This window comes from Myodes glareolus, chromosome 9 (genome assembly GCF_982192425.1).
Source record: "Myodes glareolus chromosome 9, mMyoGla1.1, whole genome shotgun sequence".
Lineage (NCBI taxonomy): Eukaryota > Metazoa > Chordata > Mammalia > Rodentia > Cricetidae > Myodes > Myodes glareolus.
The window spans coordinates 104,432,394-104,453,221 of record NC_142034.1 but is presented as its reverse complement, the minus strand read 5'-3'; the positions used below and the strand labels follow the sequence as shown (position 1 = coordinate 104,453,221).

Genomic DNA, 20,828 nt, shown 5'->3' with positions numbered 1-20,828 from the left:
GATACCCCAGGGTGACCCTGGCTGCTCCTGGATTTACACATTCAAAAGCATGTATCAGCTGGACTGCTGATACATACATGCTGCCTGCTGTTACCGTCATTGGCGGTCCCTGGTTCACAGCAAACACAGGGCCGGAGTTAGAGGAACTATGTACCTTTCCCCACTACTTCCTGACTGCGTGCACAGGAACCAGGCATGAGCTTGTGGAATTTTTTTTCTGAGTGGAATTCTTATTCTACATTCTACTTTACCAAGGTAAGTATAATACTACAAGTGACTCCCATATTTAACTCAGATAAAACGGCTGTTAGTTGAACCACATCTTGATGTCTGAAGTGTCACCTGAAGTGATAAGTGAACCTTCTAAACTTTAGAACCTAATGACTTTCTTGTGATGTATTCATTGAATTCCTAATTGTCAGTAAAGAATCTAGACAAAGAAAGCACAGAGAAGAAAATCTTAAAAAATGCCATTTTAATCCCCTCACTGAAAAGGCTTCTCTCAACCAGATTGTAACAAAATCCACAGCTTATTCCAAAAGAAAAATTTAATACAAGAGATTTTAGAAAATTAAACGTATTTGTTTAAAAATTCTATTGTGTAAACCTTAACATAAGAGGGGAGTTGGGATACCACATGCTCAGGCTTCTGGGCTCCAGGCACTGGGCTGCAGCAGCCAGAGGACTTCTCTGGGGTGGATGGGGATAGCAAATCAGATCCTCACTCCCCTGGAGGTCCCAGCTCTCAGGTTTTCTTCCGGTGCTCAGCAACCCTATGAGCTCCTATGTAACCCCCTGTCATGTATCCTGAGTCCCAATTCTTCCTGGGGCTTCCCAATCCATCCTACTGATAACAAAAACCTCCACGTGGTCAAGTGGTCTCCCCTGACAGGGAGTGGAGTTGAGCGGGTTGCGGATGTCGGCTGAAACACGCGGTGAGCAGTGTCTAGAAGACGGAAGATGGTCCCAGTGAGAAGTGAACCCGAGCCTTGACCCAGCGTCCACAGCAATCCACCCCTGTGCGCTCCACTTTCCCTGCCCACTGTCTACACTTTACTTCAGAACCATAATGGAGACCACGTCAGAGCAACAGAGAGCCGAACATTTGGCACAGAAACATTAGATAAAATATACAGTGCTACAGTTGTGCAAAGTTAGCGCAGAACCAACCTAAGCAGCAAACATTTAACACTAGCTTTAATGAAATAATGCACAATATTTTGAAGAATGTTCATTACAATAGACCTTGTTCATGAGGAGGCACCTGCCTTCTGGTCACAGCGCCCCTGACCAGGAGGCAGCTCTGTGGTGGGTGGCATTGTCCCTAGTGGGAGTGTTGAACATCAGGACTTATTGCCATGGGCACGTGACTGCTCCTTCTTGCATGCCTCCCAGCCAGTATAGCTGCGCAGGGACAAGGCATCATGGCTGGACTGCTACTGGGACATCCTGGCGCCTGAAGATCTAAGCTTCTCAGTCCTCAGCAGGGCATAGTTGGGTGGGTGTATGCAAGTGCAGGGTGCCAAAGAGATGGAGTCTGGTGGTAGACCTGTGAGACCAGGGCCCAGCCTGTGTCTCACACAGATGGAGCTGGTGTAGATGGCACAGGCGCCGAGGCCTGAACACTGTGACTTGGGCCTCAGGACACACAAACTGTTCCAAGAATGAAGTTTTAGCAGCCACAAGGATGCCAAGGCCACAGCCAGGTTCAGGGTTGGGAAACGGTCTCCTGAAGAGATGGCATTGTGTCAGACCCACTGGGTAGCCATGATCCTGCATTCCTCTCTAGACTTTGGGCCTCAGAAATGCCCTTTAGGAGCATTGTGGGAACAGTCTTCCATCACCTGACCCCCTGGTCTGCACTGCTCTGCCCAAGTTCCAGGGGGTTCACATGCTCACACTGTGAGGTAATGAGATAGGCAACCTGGAGCCAAGAATGATTGCTAGGTTTCTGTGGGATCAGTCTGAGCAGGTCTGGAGTGTGGTTCAGTGGAGAGCTTTTGTCCAGCACTTGCAAGGCCCCAGTGTCAATCCCCAACAAGGGGAAAAAGGGGTGGGTAAGAGGTGGATATCAAGCAACCAAAGTCCCACATGGTCCCTAGAACCATTCTCATATTCACATTATTGCAGAGTTGGACAAATTTCCCATAATTAATCCTCGAAAGCCAAGGCATCTACTCTTTCTCTCTCTTTCTTTTCTTCCTTCCTTCTTTCCCGCCTTCCTTCCTTTCTTTTTCTCTTCCTTCCTTCCTTCCTCCCTTTCTTCCTTCCTTCCTCCCTTCCTTCCTCCCTTCATCCCTCCCTCCCTCTGCTTTAACTGCAGGTGCTGAATGTGAAAGATGGTTCTGTACACCATCTGTGTTTGTACTGAGAGAACAGACTCTTAGTGACATGTGTTTGGGCCAGTCTGCTGCTAGGACCTCTAGGCTGTGGGAGATGTGGGAGGTGGCAGGATCCTTTCTTTACAGATCATGACAGAATACAAAGTGTCCATCTGAGTCTCCAAGCTCAGGAGGTGGGCTTGGGGCTACCAGAGTCTCACAGAGTCTTTTTTGCTGGGTCCATGTGCCCGCCCTACATTCTGGGTGTGGTGTTTGTGTGGAGTCTGTGGTCCCTTAGGCAGACAAGAGAAGAACCACGTTGACTTTCTATGGCTGAGAATCTCTTGGGTCCTCCCTTCCCAGCAAGCTGAAGATGGTTTCCCTACTTCCTCCAACTCCTGCTCCCAGTCATGAGGGAGGAAAGATGTGTTCTGCCTCATTTGGGCACAGCCCACCTGGCCCAAGGTGCCCTCCAGAATTGGAGCTGTTTAGGTCTCTCTGTCTCCCTGTACTCTGAAGTTCCCTCTTGTCTCTAGGGGACTTTTGCTAAGCTTTCCTTGGGCTAGAAAAGCCCTAACTTCCTCAGACCACTTGCCAAGGTATAGCTTTGAGCTGAAGCCCTTCTAGGACCACATTCAGGCTGCTTTCTGCGGTCGCCTCCCTAGGCAGATCCACTGGGAGCTCCTTGGCAGGCAGGGGCGCGCATACTGCTTGGTACATGGTTCCTTTTGTAAGCTTTTCCAAGCTGTCCCAAGACACCAAGGAGGTTTTGTTAGGGAGAGAGATCATTGACAGTGGGTCCTGAGAAGCAGACAGACCCAGGCTTGGTGGCAGAGGAAGGCAGAGTTGCCAAGCAGCCGGTTCTTATTCCACTCCATGCCTGAGAGCCTTGGCCTCTAGGATGGTGCCCTGAGATGAGAGCAATAGAAGACATCATCTTGGGAGAGACAGTATTCTGCTCCCAGTGAGACACATTAGGGGACAGAGTGTGCTAAACAACCTCAGGGGACAATCATTCTCCGCTCCATTCTGGCAGTGAGTCTGAGACACTATAGTGTTGGCTTGCCACAGTAATGCCCAGAGCCAAATCTCCGGTGACCTGAGGTCACAACCACCAATCTAGGGCCAGGGATGTTCTCCTCAGGGTCTTCAGGCTGCCCATGGCTGGACTGGATGGTGAAACCCCTCGGGTCCATTCTAGCTGCCCTTGCTGGAGCAGCCTTAGGTGTCTTGCACGGATGGTGCTTCCTGGAGCCAGCACAAGGAGAGAAGGATAAGATCTTCAAAGACCAAAGTCACTGCCAATGCCTTTGTTGGGCAACTAGAGATTCCTGGAGAAATCCCATCTATACCAGCCATGTGGCAGTGTGGTGGGGGACAGAGGAACAGGAGGAGAAGTCCCATCCGCAGGCTGCAGCAGTCAGTTGCATCAGGAGGAATCCAAGAGCGTAACAGTCATTCTAGCTCCCAGGCGGGAACACGTCATAGGTGGCATCTGAAGGATCCTTCTGCCCATGTACCGTGCATCTCAACCAGGGGTCCTGGCACCCACCAACCTGCTGGCAGAACTGGAGGAGGTGACAACCAGTCTTGGCACCCTTGGGGGTATAGTGACAGTGTCCCCATTTTCTCGGTCCAGTAAGCAATAACTTGCTCTAAGGACAGGGAGCCAGCAGCTAAAACTGACCAGTTTAATTGGGTGGCAGCAAGAAGAGCATGTTCTCTGTGGGAACATGGTCATCCTGCCAAGGTGTCCAGGGCCAGCCGCCATGGCTAGGTTGAGCACAAAGTGACTGGGGTGTGGATTCCACTGAGGTCAGAGGTCACCACTCTGAGGCTCCACATTGCGCATCTCCCTTGGGTGGCCTCGGGACAGCTTAGGGAAGCGGGAAGCTACTTTGGGCCTGCTGTTCTTGTTCAGTGGTTCTCCAGGCGGAGCGATATCCCTGCAAGACAGGAGGAGACTCAGTTGAAGGAAGAGTTGGAATACAAATGACACAGGCAGGGACAGGAGTGGCATGTGAGGCCAGCAGAGGTCACACAGAGACAGGACAGTGTCTGTTTGGCCAGCTCCAACTGGTCAGTGTAACTTGAAGAAATAAAATATTCGTGTTGCTGTGTAAGTTGCCCCCAACAGACTGTCTGAGCTAGCGTTAGGGCACCATGCCGAACCAGCCCGGCACTCTGCCATGCTTCCTTTCATCTCCCAATGAAGCCTCATCCAGAGCCAAAGAGAAAATGCTGCCCAAATCCTAGCACCCAGGGTTGTAACAGGTGTGCAGCCAGATGTGCAACAGGGACCTCTGCTGGTGTTCATCCAAGAGGAGAGTCAAGGCATATGCCAGTGTTTGGTGACCAAGGCATGGCTCACAGCCCTGTGGGGACGCTGCGGTGTGGCACGAATGAGCCCAGAGCCCAGGCCGCAGGTGAGCACAGGTGTGGTACTCAGCAGATCCTGAGCCCTTAGACTCTCGGCCGCAGCTCAGGACGCCCCTGAGTCCCCCTTAAAAAGAAGAACATATGTGGGGCACAATCTCAAAGCCTTTGGTGTGCTTTCCTTTCCAGTCCTATAGGGTCTCACCCTAGTCATCAACCCTCTGCATCCCAGGACAGCCCATAGCCTGCCTCACTGACCTGGACAAATGGTGGCTACTACTTAAAGCAAAGTGGGGGAGGATGACCTATTATGTACAGAAAAGCATGGGGAAAGCCCCTTGCAGACTCAAGCCTGCTCTGAGTAGATCGTGGGCTCTGACCTCTTCAGCTGCACCTCCACAAGCAGAGCAAGAGCCTTTTCTGTAGATGAGGAGGAGGCAGAGGCCACTGACAATGTGCACAAGGTAGGGTATGTCGAGATGAGGGGGGCAGGTCAAAACGAAGGTGGTGTCAGCTCCAACTCTTCCTGGCAGAGCGGTGACAAAGATAGCGAGAAAGTCCTGACCAATAGTGAGAGAGGGTTTTATGGGGACAGTAGCCAGTGTACCAAAATAGACGTGGGAAGAATGGAAGGGGACCCCACTTCAGGAAGAGTCTAAAGCTCCTACAGGCGTCGTGATGCCTGCTGTCATCCTAGCAGCCTTACTGTGCAGTCCATTTGGGGGTGGAAAACAGAAGCTAATCAAGGCAGAGTCTGGGAAACATGGCTACCTGTTCTAACCCCAGCCTTAGATGGATGACTCTCAGTGATGCCACTTCCTATAGTAACAATGCTCATGCTGAGCCCAGTCCCCCAGTTCCAATAGGCTTCAATGCTACCTCAACCTGTAGCTCAGAAAGTCTAGGAGCAAATCCATTCATTGAACATCACCCCTGAGTTGACTACAACCTGGATTCTGGACACATGCCCTGGGCCCATCCACTCCACATGGCAGGCCAAGGTCACTTAAAATGCCACCTGATCTTGTGTGTCCTGCATTCGTGTAGCCTTCTTACTTTCCACTGGCACGTCCTGTGCTTCCTCAAGTGGCACCCCAAGGTTGACTTCTTATGACAGTACTGGCTGGGTCTGCAACCTCAGTCTGCACAACCTCTTAGCCTCCTTCACACCACACATGCCACCAAGCCTGGAAGATTTCTTGTTTAGTAGGCGAGCATACAGCAGATACAGCTCTCCTGAGGGATGACTGTCCCCAGTCACCTCCTATTGGTTGTATGCACATGGTGTTGGCTATGGTGAGCAGCTGTTAACACAGACTGAGTGACCCGCAGAGCAACAATCACATCAACCAGGCCCTGCCTCCATATTCCTCTCTAGAGAGGCTGGCAGGCCTCATGTATACTGCCTGCATGGGTGGTGCCTGGCAGCAGGTCTCCACCTGCCAGCTTGGAAAAGGGCATGAGAGGGAGACCCTAAAGTCCACATGTTATTCTACTGCCAGTGAGGGAAGAGGGTCTCACTTTAGAGGAAAGGTTCAGCTACGGCCCTAAGCTATCTCACTCAGACCTGGGAGCCCCAGAAAGGCAACACTCACAGGACAACAGCCTGCAATGCACAGGGGGCAGCGGAGTCAATACACGTGGGTCTGTCCTTGGCTCACAAGAGCAGCCATTCTTAGCCCAGAGTCACCAGACTCCAAATGCAGTGCAAACCAAGCTTCAAGGCTTGTTTAAAGCTTGCTGGAGAACCCAGGATGGAGAAGCCGCAGTCCCAGGGTTTTGGAAACACAAAGGCTAGTTGAGAACAATTTCACTCATTGCTGAGGCTAAGGAGGCTCTTTGGTAGGTCAGCACGCTGTCTGAACTTTGAGAAGTGACTTTGGACAGTCATACTAGGAGGGTATGGAGTGCTCTCCAGTGTTCTCCTAGCACATGTGTCTATTGAGTCTTCATTCCAAGGAAAAGGGCTCAGCGAGGCTGGAAACCAAGAGCTCTGCAGCTTTCAGTCGGAAGCCAGTACCCAGAGGAGCAAACAGCAAAGCAGCAAGGCCACTGCACTCTCTGCCTGCACCACTCACCTCACAGTTAATTTCCACTTAAATGTAGTGAGGACTTCGGAGCCTCCTTCCTTGGCTTCCTCCCAGAACAAGGCTATTAGAACAAGACCACTCAGAAAGAAGGTGGCCCATAAAACCACCTCTGCACCTTTCTTAGAAGGCAAAGGAAATGTGGCTGAAGAGATGATGTCTGTCTTCCCTATCTCAGCTCTTCAGCCCAAAGGTACTTTTGAAATGTGTTATTTTATTTCATTATTTCCTAGAATAGGTAACACAGAAAGTACAGCAAATTTAAACAGAAAAGTACAGAGGTAAATGCCATGTGGGTCCCCTGCCCTGGTCTCCAGAGAACAGCCCTTCTGGTTCTGAGCAGTATCCATCTTGAACTACCTACTGCACAGTGTGTGTGTGTGTGTCTGTCTGTCTGTCTGTGTGTGTGTGTGTGTGTGTGTGACTTACATACTTTTTTGCTTGTTAATTATACAAATGGAAAATATACAGTGTGCTGCCTCCTGCTTCTTATGCCCATGGTACAATGTTGAGCTTCTCCATGCTGCTTCATAGAGATCAGCCCCGACATTCTGAAACAAGGCCCGGTGAAGGTCAGGCCCTTCATGTCTATAGGTCTGGGTGAGAGTGCTGAATGGGCACCGCTGCATCCCTAGCAGGAGATGCTGTGGACGGTGTGTGGGTGAGTAGCCCATAGTGATTAGCCTGTGGCAGTTTCTTGGGTTCTGCTTTCAACTTTTCTTTCCCTTGTGGTCCTGAGGATGAGCCCCAGGGCTTATACTCCTGTTAAGGAGTTCTTCTCCTTAACAGGAAGCTGAGTACAAATGAACAGATCTGCCCGCCACTGACATGGGGCCAGGCTCTGGTCTGCCATGAGCAGCATTGTTCTCTCTCCAGACATGCACATGTGTCAGGGACTATGAAGAGGAGGGACACAGGCTTCAGGGCCTGGTTCTGGGTTCAAAGTCCACTCTAGTGAGGTACAGAGACCCAAGGACTGGAACATGCAAATACCCAAAGCTAACACGAGCACGTGGAGGAAGTGCTGTGACTAGCCTAGAGCCTCATGCAAGACTTCCCACCTGCCGCCCTCTCAAAACCAGCCCACTTTCCCTTGCTATACACACGCCCATACTTGTCCCTTCTGAGTGGCCTGGGTTGTCTTCTTGGACAGCACAGTTAGACACTTTTGTTCCCAGATGACTCAGCAAATTTGGAGAATAGGCCTGTCCTCCATGGCTTCCTAGACGATGAAGCCGTAGAAAGTGCTAGGGAAGCACTGCTGCCTAATAAACTCTGGTGGTGTCCTTCCACCCTAGCAGGACCCTCTGCTGTGCTCTGCGTTTTGACCTTAGCCACAACAGATTCCTTATGAGCTGGGACCAAATGGGGCCTCTAAATTGTTTTTTTCCATGACGGGGTTCAGACAGAGTGACTGTAAATAGCCTAAGGGGAAACTGCCTATGGGGAGATCCATCAAAAGTACCAGAGGTCCAGAAGAGAGACACCAGCTACAACTGCCTCTCCAGACCCCAGTGCTGTCCCAGAGAGCAGTCTTGATATGACTCCCAGGAGCAGGGAAGGCTGCACTCAAGAGCAGGGGACTAAGCAATGGTCATTGTGACACAGGCCACCGTGGACTTCCAACACGATTGTGTTCTCTCATGATTGCAGTAAGTGTCTCCAGACATCATCAAAGCTGCGCAAGGCAGGAGGCCCACTTCCTTCCTGGAGTCGGTGAGGACAATTCTGTGGGAACACACTGAGCCCTGCCCTCATCTTGTGAAATCACTGGATGTTACCCTTCCCTAAACCACATGGGGAAGACCGGAGGCCCCAGAGCTCACAACAGGTTCTGACAAACTTTAGGCTTGTCCAAGACAAGGTCTCTCTGTGTAGTCCTGGCTATCAGGAACTCACTATGTAGATCAGACTGGCTCCAAACACACAGATCCACCTGCTGAGTCCATGGTCATCAGGCCCAGCACCAGCTGCTCTTTAAAGGCAGCTCTGCCTTCGTTCTGCACAGGTCTGTGCTGACCAACACACAGGCAGTGTGTGCACACCAGGGACACCTAGCCCACCCTACCCTCTTCTAGGTCAAGGGTTTAGAGATTAGCGTCACCTGTCTGATTTCACAACCTATTTACAACTCTGAGAAGGTGTCTCAAAGTCTTCAGCTACTGTCCTCAGCCTCCAGTCACTTTGGATTCCAGCAGAACCACATCCTACAGTAGGATCCCATAAGCAGGAGAAATCATTTCATGGGAATTAGGCTTCCTTAGGGCCACCTTTGTAGAACCAGAATCAAGTAGTGATCAACACACCACACCTTGCCTAGGACTGCTTAACAATGCAGCATTTCTCCTGTGCCCAACCTTAAACTAGACTTCACATCAGTATCCCAGCAACCGTCAATGCTTACAAATGGCAATTTTGATTAAAATTGCTTCCTGCCTTTTAATCATTACTTTCTTTTCTTCCTTTGAAATGAGTGACCAGGCCACTTCATCTTCAAACATCACAAACTCACAGAGCTTCTTCAAACTCACAGAGCAGGGGCTCTGTTTTAAACAAAGTGGATCAGTCCCTCATCCAACCCACCAATGCATTCAGGGATGTAGCACAAGGACAGTGCATTTGCCTAACATTTGCAATGCCCATTTCCAGCACAGCAATATACCCACCACCCGGTCCACATCCCTTCTGCAATGTAGAGCTGCTGGGGTCCCAGAATCACTAGTTAATGAAAATGGGGCCCAGCACCCCACCAACATGAATTTTCCAGCTCACCTCTCAAGCTGCTACCACTCTTAAGTCCCTCCCAGCTTAGCTCCGGCCCCCTTGGGGCTTGCAACTTCTCTGCCTGCTGAATTTATCACTAGTTTGGCCAAGGCACCTCAGCCCAGGCATGAGAATTCCTTTCTCTGTGGAGTGATATGAGAGTCCTGGAGAAGCCAGCTGTGGAGGAGGGGAGTGCTGAGGCAAAGAGAGATCAGGGGCCCACACCATTTCAGCAGATCGAGCATGCTGTCACCAGGTTTTGCTTCTGTTTTCCCAGAGCAGGCCTGGCTTCAAAGCATGTGTCCCTCAACTGTCCCAGTGACAGACATGATGGCTGTTATGGCTGAGTTCCTGTTGGCATCAGGCACAGCTGAGACTGCCTCTGCTTCAGCGGCAAACCATCTACACTCAATGCCCTGCAGCTTGCTCCATGCCCTAAGTGTGGCAGAAGAGACGCTGGACTCAGTCACATGCATGCTGGGTCTCAATCACAGCTCTGCTGTCATGATGGGCAACATCTCAACTTCCTTGGGCCTTGAGATCTTCTCCTTTAATGAAGACACTTAGTTTTCCCGGGTTTGGTGGGGATCAAAGGAGAAAGCATGGGCATGGAGCCCAGTGGTGTCTAGTTGGGAACGTACACTAAAAAGGACATCAGTGCCTTTAAGGATGTAGCATGAGGGCAGAGCACTTGCCTAATGTGTGCAATGCCCTGGACCCCATTTCAAGCACCGTAGAAACCAAACCAGAACCAGAGCAGTAGCAAAAATAAAAAACAGTTAGCAATATGCCTGGTGCCTGGTTCACATGGGTCACTCTGGGCTGCTCCTGCCTGGCAGGTATAGATGGCATCATCCACTCTCTAGCACCAGAGTGCCACCAGAGGGCAGGCCCCACCAAGGCCCCACCCAGAGGGCAGGCACACAGCCAGGCCACCTGTCTGCCCATGCAGCAGCTTCTATCTTCACTGGCAGGGAGGCAGAGGATGCTCTAGACTGGACGATCCTATGAACAGTATGTCTTCCCCCCTCCTGATGTCCCCAAGTGTAACCACTAGTCCTTCACGCCACTCTCTCCTCGATGACCTTACCTACCTCATGTGCCCGGCGTCACTTGTACCTCTCGCAGGCATCTGTCCTCAGGTTCTGCAAGAATGTCCAAAGGCTTCACAAAGCCCATCTCTTGCTCCTGAGTGTTTCCAAGACATTTATTTACTAACTCATCACCCTGTGCTTCTAATTCCACACACCAGCGATTTCCTCATGCACACTCCCTCATCTCCACAGTTGCCCAGTTCCACCCCCCATGCTCAAACTCCTCCTCAGTGTTCCTACCCCATCCCATTCCCTAGACCACAAGGTTTACTGGAACCTGCTGTCCTTGCATGGGCACCTCTCCTCACCATGCTGCCATTCTGCTGTCTCCAGAAGGTTGAATACTCTCAACCTCAGGGCCTTGAATTGCTTCAGCACTGCCAGTATCTGCTCGGAATACATCAGGCGCACACCCTGCACCTGGTGGAGAGCAGGAGCTACTCTGGGCTGTCGTAGTAGTAGTAGACTGGGCTACTACACTGACAGGCCCCAGGTAAGCTAACTGAGTGCTCCTCTGAGTGCTGGGACTAATTTGAACCCTTTGATTTCCTAATCGCAAATGTGTGAAGTTTTCCTTTCTTTTTTTTTAAGCAGGAGAGGTAGCTGCTTAAACATCTCTAATTTTCTCATCATGTTTTGTTCATTTTTTTAAATCAAAACAACAGTTTGAATCACAGCAGTCCTGTGGATAATGGGAAATAAAGATTTCTCCTCTTGTTCATGGTAATTATTTATAATTATCAATAGATCAATCTAGTATTTATATTCTCCTCACAGTATCCTTCGTTGGTTGAGCACGGGATGGGAAGGTAACATGGTTTTCATGATACTCAAGGCACCAGTCTATCACGCCACCACATGGTCATGTTAGCATCTCCACGTCACAGGTGCAAACCGGAGGACAGCAAGTGCAGCTCAAATACAGACTGAGTACGTCAACCCAGCATGGCCTCATTGTTTCCCATCTATTTCATGCACTGCGACTTGGGGGTTGGCCCCCCAAATTACAGTCCTGAGGGAGGTCTACATTAGCCCTTCACTGTCAATCAGTAACTAGCCCGGATTGCTACGAGAGGCAATAGGGAGCCCTGGCTGGGTTCCTGAGGCTCCCTCCCTGCCCACCACAGTCCACAGGGGTGAGAGCCACAGGCCATCATTCAGAGCCTGCCCTACATGGACGATAGCTTCCCCCTTTCCCATCCAACACTCCCATGGCCTGACTGCATTTCATTCTTTAATGACAGGGAGGGCTCCTCAGGACCGGGACCTGAGTCGTCGTGAATCTTACAGCCATAAAGCACAGGCCTGCAGCTGCCTGCTGTGTGAACACAGTCAAGTCACTCCCCTACTTTCCTGCCCCTGTAGAGGGGAGAGGAAAAGAAATGAGCCACTGTTGACGAGGTCAGGGGGGCTGATGACTGTCTTAAGACCACTTCTATGCTACGACGTTTCCATATGTAAGTTGAATCAAGACCCCTATGTGAAACTTGGCCTCTTGGATAAAAGAGGGGAAGCAAGTGACTAAAGGTGACCAGAAGGTCCCGTGGCCTCCCTTGTCTTGTCCTTTCCAGCGAGCTGCTGTCTCATGACTCCCAGCTGAGTATTAGGAGGTGCCATCAGAAGCCCTGGCCTCCAAGCCACCATCAGCTTTTTGACCTCATGGGCTGAGAGTTCTGCAGCAGTAACAGCCTGAACTTAGCTCTCAGCTGAAGCTCAAGTCTGTCCTTTACTGTGACTGACTTTACCACTCAGGCTGTAGGCACCTCTGTGGAGCTTCAAGACACATTTACCTTGCTAGGGACAACGACTCTGCCAGGGACGGCTATCCAGGCTGTACAGCATTCTATATATGCCAGGAGCAGAATACAATCAAGGGTATCCCAAGACCCTCACACAACTTGTGAGAAATGATCCCTGGACCCTGAGCCCCAGTACCCCCTTCCTCCCTCTACACCCTGCTCAACCTGTTGAGTTAGTGTGAGCTAACCCCTCCCTCCCACTACTTTGCCCTAGATGTGACCCAATGAAAACCATTGACCTGGGGCCCCAGTGAGAGACCAGCCAAGTACAGGCCTCCTAGCCTGTCATCTGAAGTGGGAGCAGTGCTAGAACGCTGGGCCACTGAGGCCTATAGCTGGTGTTTTCTACACAGCAGTAACACGGCAGGAGACACTGGTCCCCCAGCGACACGACGCTCCCACGGTCACCCTAGACGGCATATTTTAGAGGAAAGGCTGTGTGGCTGCCCAGCCCACAGAGAGAACACCTGCCATCAGAGCGGTGGCACTGCAGAGACAAAGTCAGCTCAGCCGTCACCACACCTCTGCCACCACAGCGATTCCGCCACTGTTTATAACTAACCCTAAACTGGAAGGAGGGCACTGTGCCAAAAATAACCTAATCTTTTTCTCTTTTTCCAAACTGAATTTTCTGAGACTCCAATGTTTAAATATAAAAGTCACAAAGTAGGGCAGGCAATTGTAGTAATATCTATGCTGCCAACTTGTATCCTTTGGGGACTAACGTGAGACTTTGAACACAAAAGCAAAGCTGTGACTGCAGTTAGAACAGCGCCGCTGTAAAGGCACACCCATGGTGGCATCTTTAAATCCTCTCTAGCCTGTGAGGTCTTTGTGACTAGCTCCATTTTACAGGTAAGAACACTGAGGCAGAGAGAGCCAGGCCACTGGTTATGAGGATCCAGCTCTGGTCACAGGGCCGTGTGGCCCAGTCTTGCACTTTCTGCGCTGATACGGCTGCAATGCAATGTGGCAGGAACCCCACCACTGCAGCTCAGCTTTCCTACCCTAAGGAAACCTGCCCACTGTGCTGAGCCTCTCACTCAGGAGAAGGAAGGCTTCGCCTGTGCTGCCATGGCTCTGGGCTCAGCCATGAGGGCGCATCTTGTGAACACCGTCACAGTCAAGGCCTTTCAGGTCAAAATAAAGGATGTGGTCACGGCATGGACACACATGGAGAGTTCTGTGGGCCTAGTGAACTGTGCAATGCTTGTTGTGCCCCTACATCCCAGAATGCTACACACTCTGCCCTGTTACTAAGAGCCCAGGAATGACCTGTGCACACTTCCACTAGTGACACGCCAGCTGCCAGCATTGTCAGCCGAAGGGACAACAGAGGAATGGAGCCTGCAAAGGGGCAAGTCTGAGATCACCAGGTCAGTGACACAGCCTCGGGTCAAACGCAGCCTGCTGTCCTCCATCACCACAGATGCCACCACTGAGCCACTGAGAGGAGAAGGTACCAGACAACATTTGTGCCAAGCGGCAGCAGCACAACTGCTTCTTGCCGTGTCAGTAGCTTCCTAAGCTGCCTTCCCAGATCAAGCGGGTGAGAAAACAGCCACAGCCCTGTCACAGCAAGTCCCCGAGTGTAAACAGGAGGAATCCAAACAGCTCTGCTCTTCCTCCGCAGGCGGATCGTGGACTTCAATGTTCTAGGGTCGTCCAGCACACTCCGGCATATTAGACAAGGGACATGAAAGGGCTGTGGCTCCCAAGCAAGCCAGCTAGGAGCAGCAGGTCAGGTGGTGCAGTGTAGAGCAGATATTTGAGGCCATGCCCCATAAGGATGCCAGATCCCGAGTTCCTCGTTGCATCTTCTTCAGCACCATTTTCCAACCCTTTCTGAAACCTGTGCTTCAAGTGAGCCCCAAAGCAGGGGCTTGGGCAGACCCATCTTGAACCCAGAGAGTTTTCAAGGAAATGGAAAGCAGACACATGCCCTCACCAGAGGACCAGAGAACTGGCAATGGAACCATGAAATCTCTCTGACCTGGCCAGCTCCACTCCTGCCCCTAGCCGAACGCTGGAGGTGTGCAATCTCATTTTTAGTCTCATTCCTAGTTTAATTCTTTCTCACCAGCGGAGGAATAACAACACACACCGACGGGGACACGTGGGTCTCGGTGACACAATGGAAAGAAGGCTAACCTAGCTCAGGGACGTTGGCAGGACAAAGCACCCACTGTTTTCAACACCTGTCTCTCTCCTGACCATATCTACAGACAGCTTTACAAGACGCAGCAAGTCTACCCTGCTCAGAATCTCTTAACATTATGGTAACACAGCACCATGGCCAAAGGGTTCCATTTCTGTATACCCTGCTCACTGTAGAATGAGGGCCTCCCACATCTGTCAGCTGGGTAAGGCCCTATCCATCAGCAGGCTGGGTCTGATCCCTTGGAGCATCCCTGCTTCCTCCGTGTTGACCTTGAGAGCTGGCTTGAGAGAGCTGGCTCTTGCACTGATGGAGTGGCAGGGATGCCACCACAGCTGTGCCATGCCGCCTGCTCCATGGGGCCTCTGCCAACTTGGCAGCCTATGTCGAGGGACAACTTACTATTCCTGATGCTCTGAAACTAGGTGCTAATTTCACAGCTCATTCATACAAAGGAGAAACTTTGGAAATGCTCCCCTCCATCCCTGGCAGCTTCTTCCCAGCTTCTCTTCTGCCTGGCTGGTGCTGCACACTACCCATGTCCCTAGAGCCCAGCCTTGGCCATCACTACTTTTTGTTCCTCCCTCTTTCTTTGGGTATCTCCATCACCTTAGTGACTTTCAAGTTAGCCATTCCCACTAGTGCACTGGGAATCTGTATCCCAGTGATGCTCCAAGGAGGAGTCTCCATGATTTTGATGCCTAGGTCAGACTTCAAATCCCCCAACAAGAATCTATTCTTAGGATACCCTCAGGCTTTTTCATTCACCATTCTATGGCCTACAGTGCCCTGTGCAGTGAACAGCAGAACCGAGAGTAACAGGCTAGAGTAACTTCCCGAGGCACAGAGGACTCCAGCTAACACCACCAGCACTGCTGCAATACTGCCTATTTTCTCACCTGGAGAAGGACACAAGCACCAGGTGGGTCTCAATGACTCCCTGGAAAGAAGGGCATCTGGCAGGACAAAGCACACACTGCTTTCAAGAACTGTCTCACGCCTGATCATAGAGCCCACAGGTCTGCAGGCAGCTTTACAAGACCCAACAAGTCTACTCCTCAGCCTGCTCAGAGATTCTCAACATGCTACACCTACCTCCTACTGAGGCTACAAGCACACCAGAAGCATGCTTCTAGAATGTACTTCTTACAGCTTCTATCCTGTGGCACATCCTATGCAAATTAGCACATTAGTCTTCATTGCATTTGCAAGCATACCCCGTTGTTTACAGCACACTCAGCATCTGCAAAGGCACAATGAACCAATGGGGAGGGAGGAAAAGGAAAGAAACAGGAGTCTTTCCTTGCAACACAGTAGCAGAGGAGGGCTGGGAGAAAGCTTACAACGGTGGGCTTTGCTCAGTGCCTTTTGACTAAATCTAGATCCAGGACAGAGGCAGCCTCCTGCCCCAGGTCACACAGGAGCTACCTGGGCAGACAATGGAGACTGGGATGCTGTGGAAGGTCAGAGTTCAACAAAGCAAGGCACGATCCTCTCAATGCTATTAAAGTTACACTTATTTTTAAACCCTCTCCACTCCTGGTCTGGTAGCTTGTATTAGGGAGACTTCTTGAACAGCTTGGCATTTATGAGGACTGTGCAGCCTAGACGGCTCCTGAGGATCTGCCACATCAGCTTAGGATAGAAGGTTCTGTGCACAACAGTAACCCCTTCTGAAACAAAAAGCCTCAATGTGGGCTCAAGTGGGCCCTGGCAGAGACAAGGCAGCCCACTGTGACCCTGGGCGAAACTTAATTGCTCTCTGGGAGAGCACGGATTTCTCATTTCAGCAGAAGCTATATTTAACAACATCTGGCGTAAAGGTAATGGTGAGTGGGGGAGAAACAGGGACCACACCCCTGCTGAACTCCGTGCTGAGACTTACTTCACTCTGTCTCCCTCACCTGTCCCACCAGGGGCATGGCAGCTTCCAAGGGGTGAATTCCTCTATAAAGAAATGTTTTAGTAACATGTTAAATGACAGTCTAGCAAATTATTGAAGACATGTGAGTGCTGCCCAGTTCCTCAGGGAACTCTTCAGCCCTCCTTTCATTAATGGCACCAGGGACCTGAGTAAACTTCCACAGCAGGTTGCTGACCTGGGACACTGGACCAACAGCTGGAGAGCCTGTGTGGGACCAACCTAGGCTCTCTGCCTGTGGGGTCTGCTTGTGGGAACCCTAGCAGTGGGATCAGGACCTGTCCCTGGCGCATGAGCTGGTTTATGGGAACCTATTCCCCATGCTGGGTTGCCTTGCCCAGCTTTGATATAGGGGGAGGAGCCTGCCTCAACTTGATATGCCATGCTTTGTTGACTCCCATGGGGGGCTGCCCCTTTCTGAACAAAAGAGGAGAGGCTGGGGCAGGGGACAGAAAGAGAGGAAGGAGGGAAACTGTGGTTGGTATGTAAAATAAATCAAAAATTTAATTAAGAAAACAAGTGCTCGGAGAACACAGACAATGTGGGGCTCCTCAGAGTGGACAGTAGGGGTTGCCATCTTTCTGTTCCCTATCTGGTGAAGGGGAAGTCTGGCACCCCATGTGCCACACTGGTACAGAATCCAAAATGGAGAAGAAATGCCCACTTTCCGTTGTCCCACTTCATGCCTCAGAGGGGCTGCAGGCCAAAGTGGGGAAGGCACAGTCAACCTGCCCTCATTCAAGTTCACTCTCAGATCTGTGGGGCTGGCAGACTGCTCAGAAGCCATGCAGTGGAGCCAGTAGGCTCTGTCCAACACTAGACCCGACACTGCAGAACCCTGAGGACTTAACGACATATTCAGGAGGGAATTCACCACTCAATTCCTCTCAGGGGCTCTGATCTGCCCTGCTCCCTGTCATATCTCCAGGGGGGATAGGATGTAAACACAGAGATTGGCTCACAGAACAGACAGGCAGGCACACGACATGAGTAAATGGTGACATGTATCTCAAGTCCATCACCTATGTGGACAGGCTCTGGGAAGAGCGGCCATGGTCTCTGCAGAACTAGGCAGGTCCTGTGACCGTGTGATACAGTGAGCACATGACACCATGAGCATGTTTGAAACCAGCCAGAGAGCCATGTGTGTGGTGGGGAGAACAGGGTAGCATTAGGATCTACCGGGGTAGCAGGATCTGAGGGGTACAGAGTCACCAATGGCCAAAGCCGAATGTTGTATGGTGGGGGGCAGGGCAAAATCAATCTTATGTTCAAGAGAAGCCTGGAATCTCAATGTTCTAATCTGATGGCGTTTTACAGTGGCAACCACATCACTTCAGAAACAGAGGGATCAGGTGTGTTCACAGGCTGTAAGTTTCCCAACTGCATCCCCAAACCTAGGTGAGGGCACCATCTGCCTAGGCTCCCCATGTGATGGGAGCAGCCCTAAGATCAATTATGCCTCCTCTCTGGCTGCACATGTTTCCATATTACAAAATAGTCTACACATGTAATCATATCGCTTTAATCTGACTGGTACAAAACCTTGTGGGGTTGGCATTTTAACGGCACCTTCATACAATTCCATCAGGAAACTGAGAGCCTAGAAGATGATGAGAAAAGACGGGTGTGGATGAGGCTGGTCCGTCTGACTGTGACAGTGTCTCAGAAATGCATCCTGAATATTCACTCACTCGACGTGAAAATACAACAAAGTGTCTGAAAGACCCAAGGGACAGCTGCAGAGATTTATTAACAATAATGCTTTGAGAGTTTATTTCTTTAATTAGAAATACATGCATATGTGCACATGTGTGTTCATATAGGTGTGTGTCTGTGTACACACATTTGTGTGTTTGTGTATGTGTGTAGGCTCATCTATGTATCTGTGTGAGTGTATGTATATATGTGTGCACACCTGTCTATGCATTTATCTGTGTGTATATATGTGTATATTTATTTGTATCTATGTACATATATATCTGTATATATGTATACATCTGTATATATGTATGTATATATGTTTGTGTATACTTGCCTGTGTGTCTGTGTGAGTGTATATGTATATGTGTGTATACTTGCCTGTGTGTCTGTGTGTTTATACTTGACTGTGAACCTCTGTGTGTGAGACTGTGTGTGTATGTGTACACTGACTGTGTATCTGTATAAACATGTGTATATACTTGTCTGTGTGGATGTGTGTGTATACTTGTCTGTGTATATCTCTGTGTGTGTAAAAGAGAGAGTGAGTGTGTGTGTGTGTGTATGTATGTATGTATGTATATGTGTCTCTTTGTGTATCTCTAACTGGAACTCTCTCGCTAGGAACTTCATCCGGGATGCTGGTCTCATGGTCCTCAAAGGTCATGAGGACCTTTGCTAGTATGGCCAAGATCTGGCTGCAGATCACCTCTCTGAACCCCCAAATGAGAACCACCTGCAACTTTCACCCTGCAATCTCATCTTGTCCACAAAAGACAGGAGATGTAGCTTAATTTGTAATGTCAAAGAAGGCCAAAGGGACACGGCTATTGAGTGCTGCCCAGAGTCTAGCCCAGTGTTTGGTAAAACTCCACTCCCCGGTCTCCTGATGAAATTCCCTTTGCTCTTTAAGCTCACAAAACTGGACCCTGTGTTCTGTGGCTAATCAGGGACAGAAAGTATCTCTCACAGCACCGATTAACACAAACTGCTGAACCTGCATTCCGGAAATGTTGCACACACAGTACAGTTGTCACAGCCTAACATGTGGGAATAAACACTGGTGCTGGCCTTCTGGAGCCAGCTGGGACCCTCATATTTCTTGCCTTCAGTCCTCTTGGGGCTTGTATGATAACTCTCTCTACAACAGAAGATAAACCCCAAATTGCTGGGACTCATAGGGAAAGGTTAATTCCCAACACACCTGGGCTGGAGATGTCTGTGAGAGATGAGTTAGTGTTTTTCATGATGTACTGTGGCCTTCCCCAAGTATGAACACCCAGGCACTGGTGTCCTACTAACTGGATAACGGTAAAATGTGGTGTCCCAACTTGTGTCTTTTAAATATGGGAAGGCATCTTTCAACACACAGTGCAGTAGATGCATGTCTTTTCACAAACCTTGAGACAGCCAGAACCCACAAGCAGTCTTCTCAGCTACAACAGAAGGGCCTCTGCAGGGCAGAAAGTAGCTCTATCTGGTCAGAAGTTCAGCCTGGAAATTCTGGTGCATCCCACAAACAGTGGAAATCAGCCTGGCTGTAGCATCACTGTGGGAATGAACGCCCCAGATGCCTTGCTGCATACTGTTTTAAAGAGCCCCAGTGGAAAGAAATTCTAATTTTGTCCCAGCAAATTATCCAGACTCAGACAAAGGCTTTGCAAATGAGATTCTGAAACATACCTGCGGGGACCCACAGGCTTTTTCCTATGGCTTCTCACACCTGGGACTTCCATGAAGAGAGTATATTAGAAACACTATCATCACCTTCAACAGTACCTGGAGACACTGAAAACTATAGGGCTTTGTGACCATGATCACTCTAACTGCAAGGACATAAACACCTCAGGCAAGAATGACACTTGGAGCAGAGTGACTGGTCACTGGTAAGGTACCATCTCAAGCACTGGCAAATATGCTTGACCTAACAATGGCACCAGAGAAGTGGGTGCATAGTCAGCAAGCAGAGGCACCAATGTGGTGAAGGACAGGTGCAAAGGAACCTGCCATCATCACCTCTGGGAGCAGAGACGACATCTGTTACAATAACAAACAACTCTGAATTGTCTTCTGTTTCTAAGGACATGACACACAAACCTCTCTCTCTCTCTCTCTCTCTATATATATATATATATATATATATATATATATATATATATATATATATATACTATATAGATATGGACTTCATTTTAAGATGATTTACAGTTAATGTGGAAATAACCAAAGTCTGTGGTGGTAAGAGTCAGTCAAGAGTTCTTCCTTGAAGCTATGACCCAAGCATAAGAAATACTCACACTGAATGTTTGTTTGGGAACACCTCAGAACTGGGAAAAATGCATCTTTCCTCTGACCAAGATCAACCAATGCTGATTCTGGGAGCAGTTTACTGGCTAAAGGCACTTACTGCCACACCTGATGACCTGAGTTGGACCGCTGGGACCCACATGGTGGAAGGAGAAAAGGCAACTGCAAGTTGTTCTCTGACACACACACACACACACACACACACACACACACACACACACACTTTAAAAAGATAATAAAAATTTTAAGCACAGTCCTGGACAGAGGACCATCAAGGATGCTCACTCACATAGGTCTCCCA

General features: G+C 49.9%; 1 protein-coding gene across 1 annotated transcript in view; it reads right to left on the bottom strand.

Moving 5' to 3' along the window:
* Positions 1–458: 458 nt before the first annotated feature.
* The window catches only part of Snx29 (sorting nexin 29), a 417,720-nt gene continuing 397,350 nt past the window's right edge, over positions 459–20,828 (bottom strand). The window contains exon 21 of the mRNA XM_087910838.1: positions 459–4,267. Coding sequence (XP_087766964.1) covers positions 4,138–4,267 — 130 coding nt within the window. The 3' untranslated portion in view covers positions 459–4,137. The remainder of the gene's footprint in view (positions 4,268–20,828) is intronic.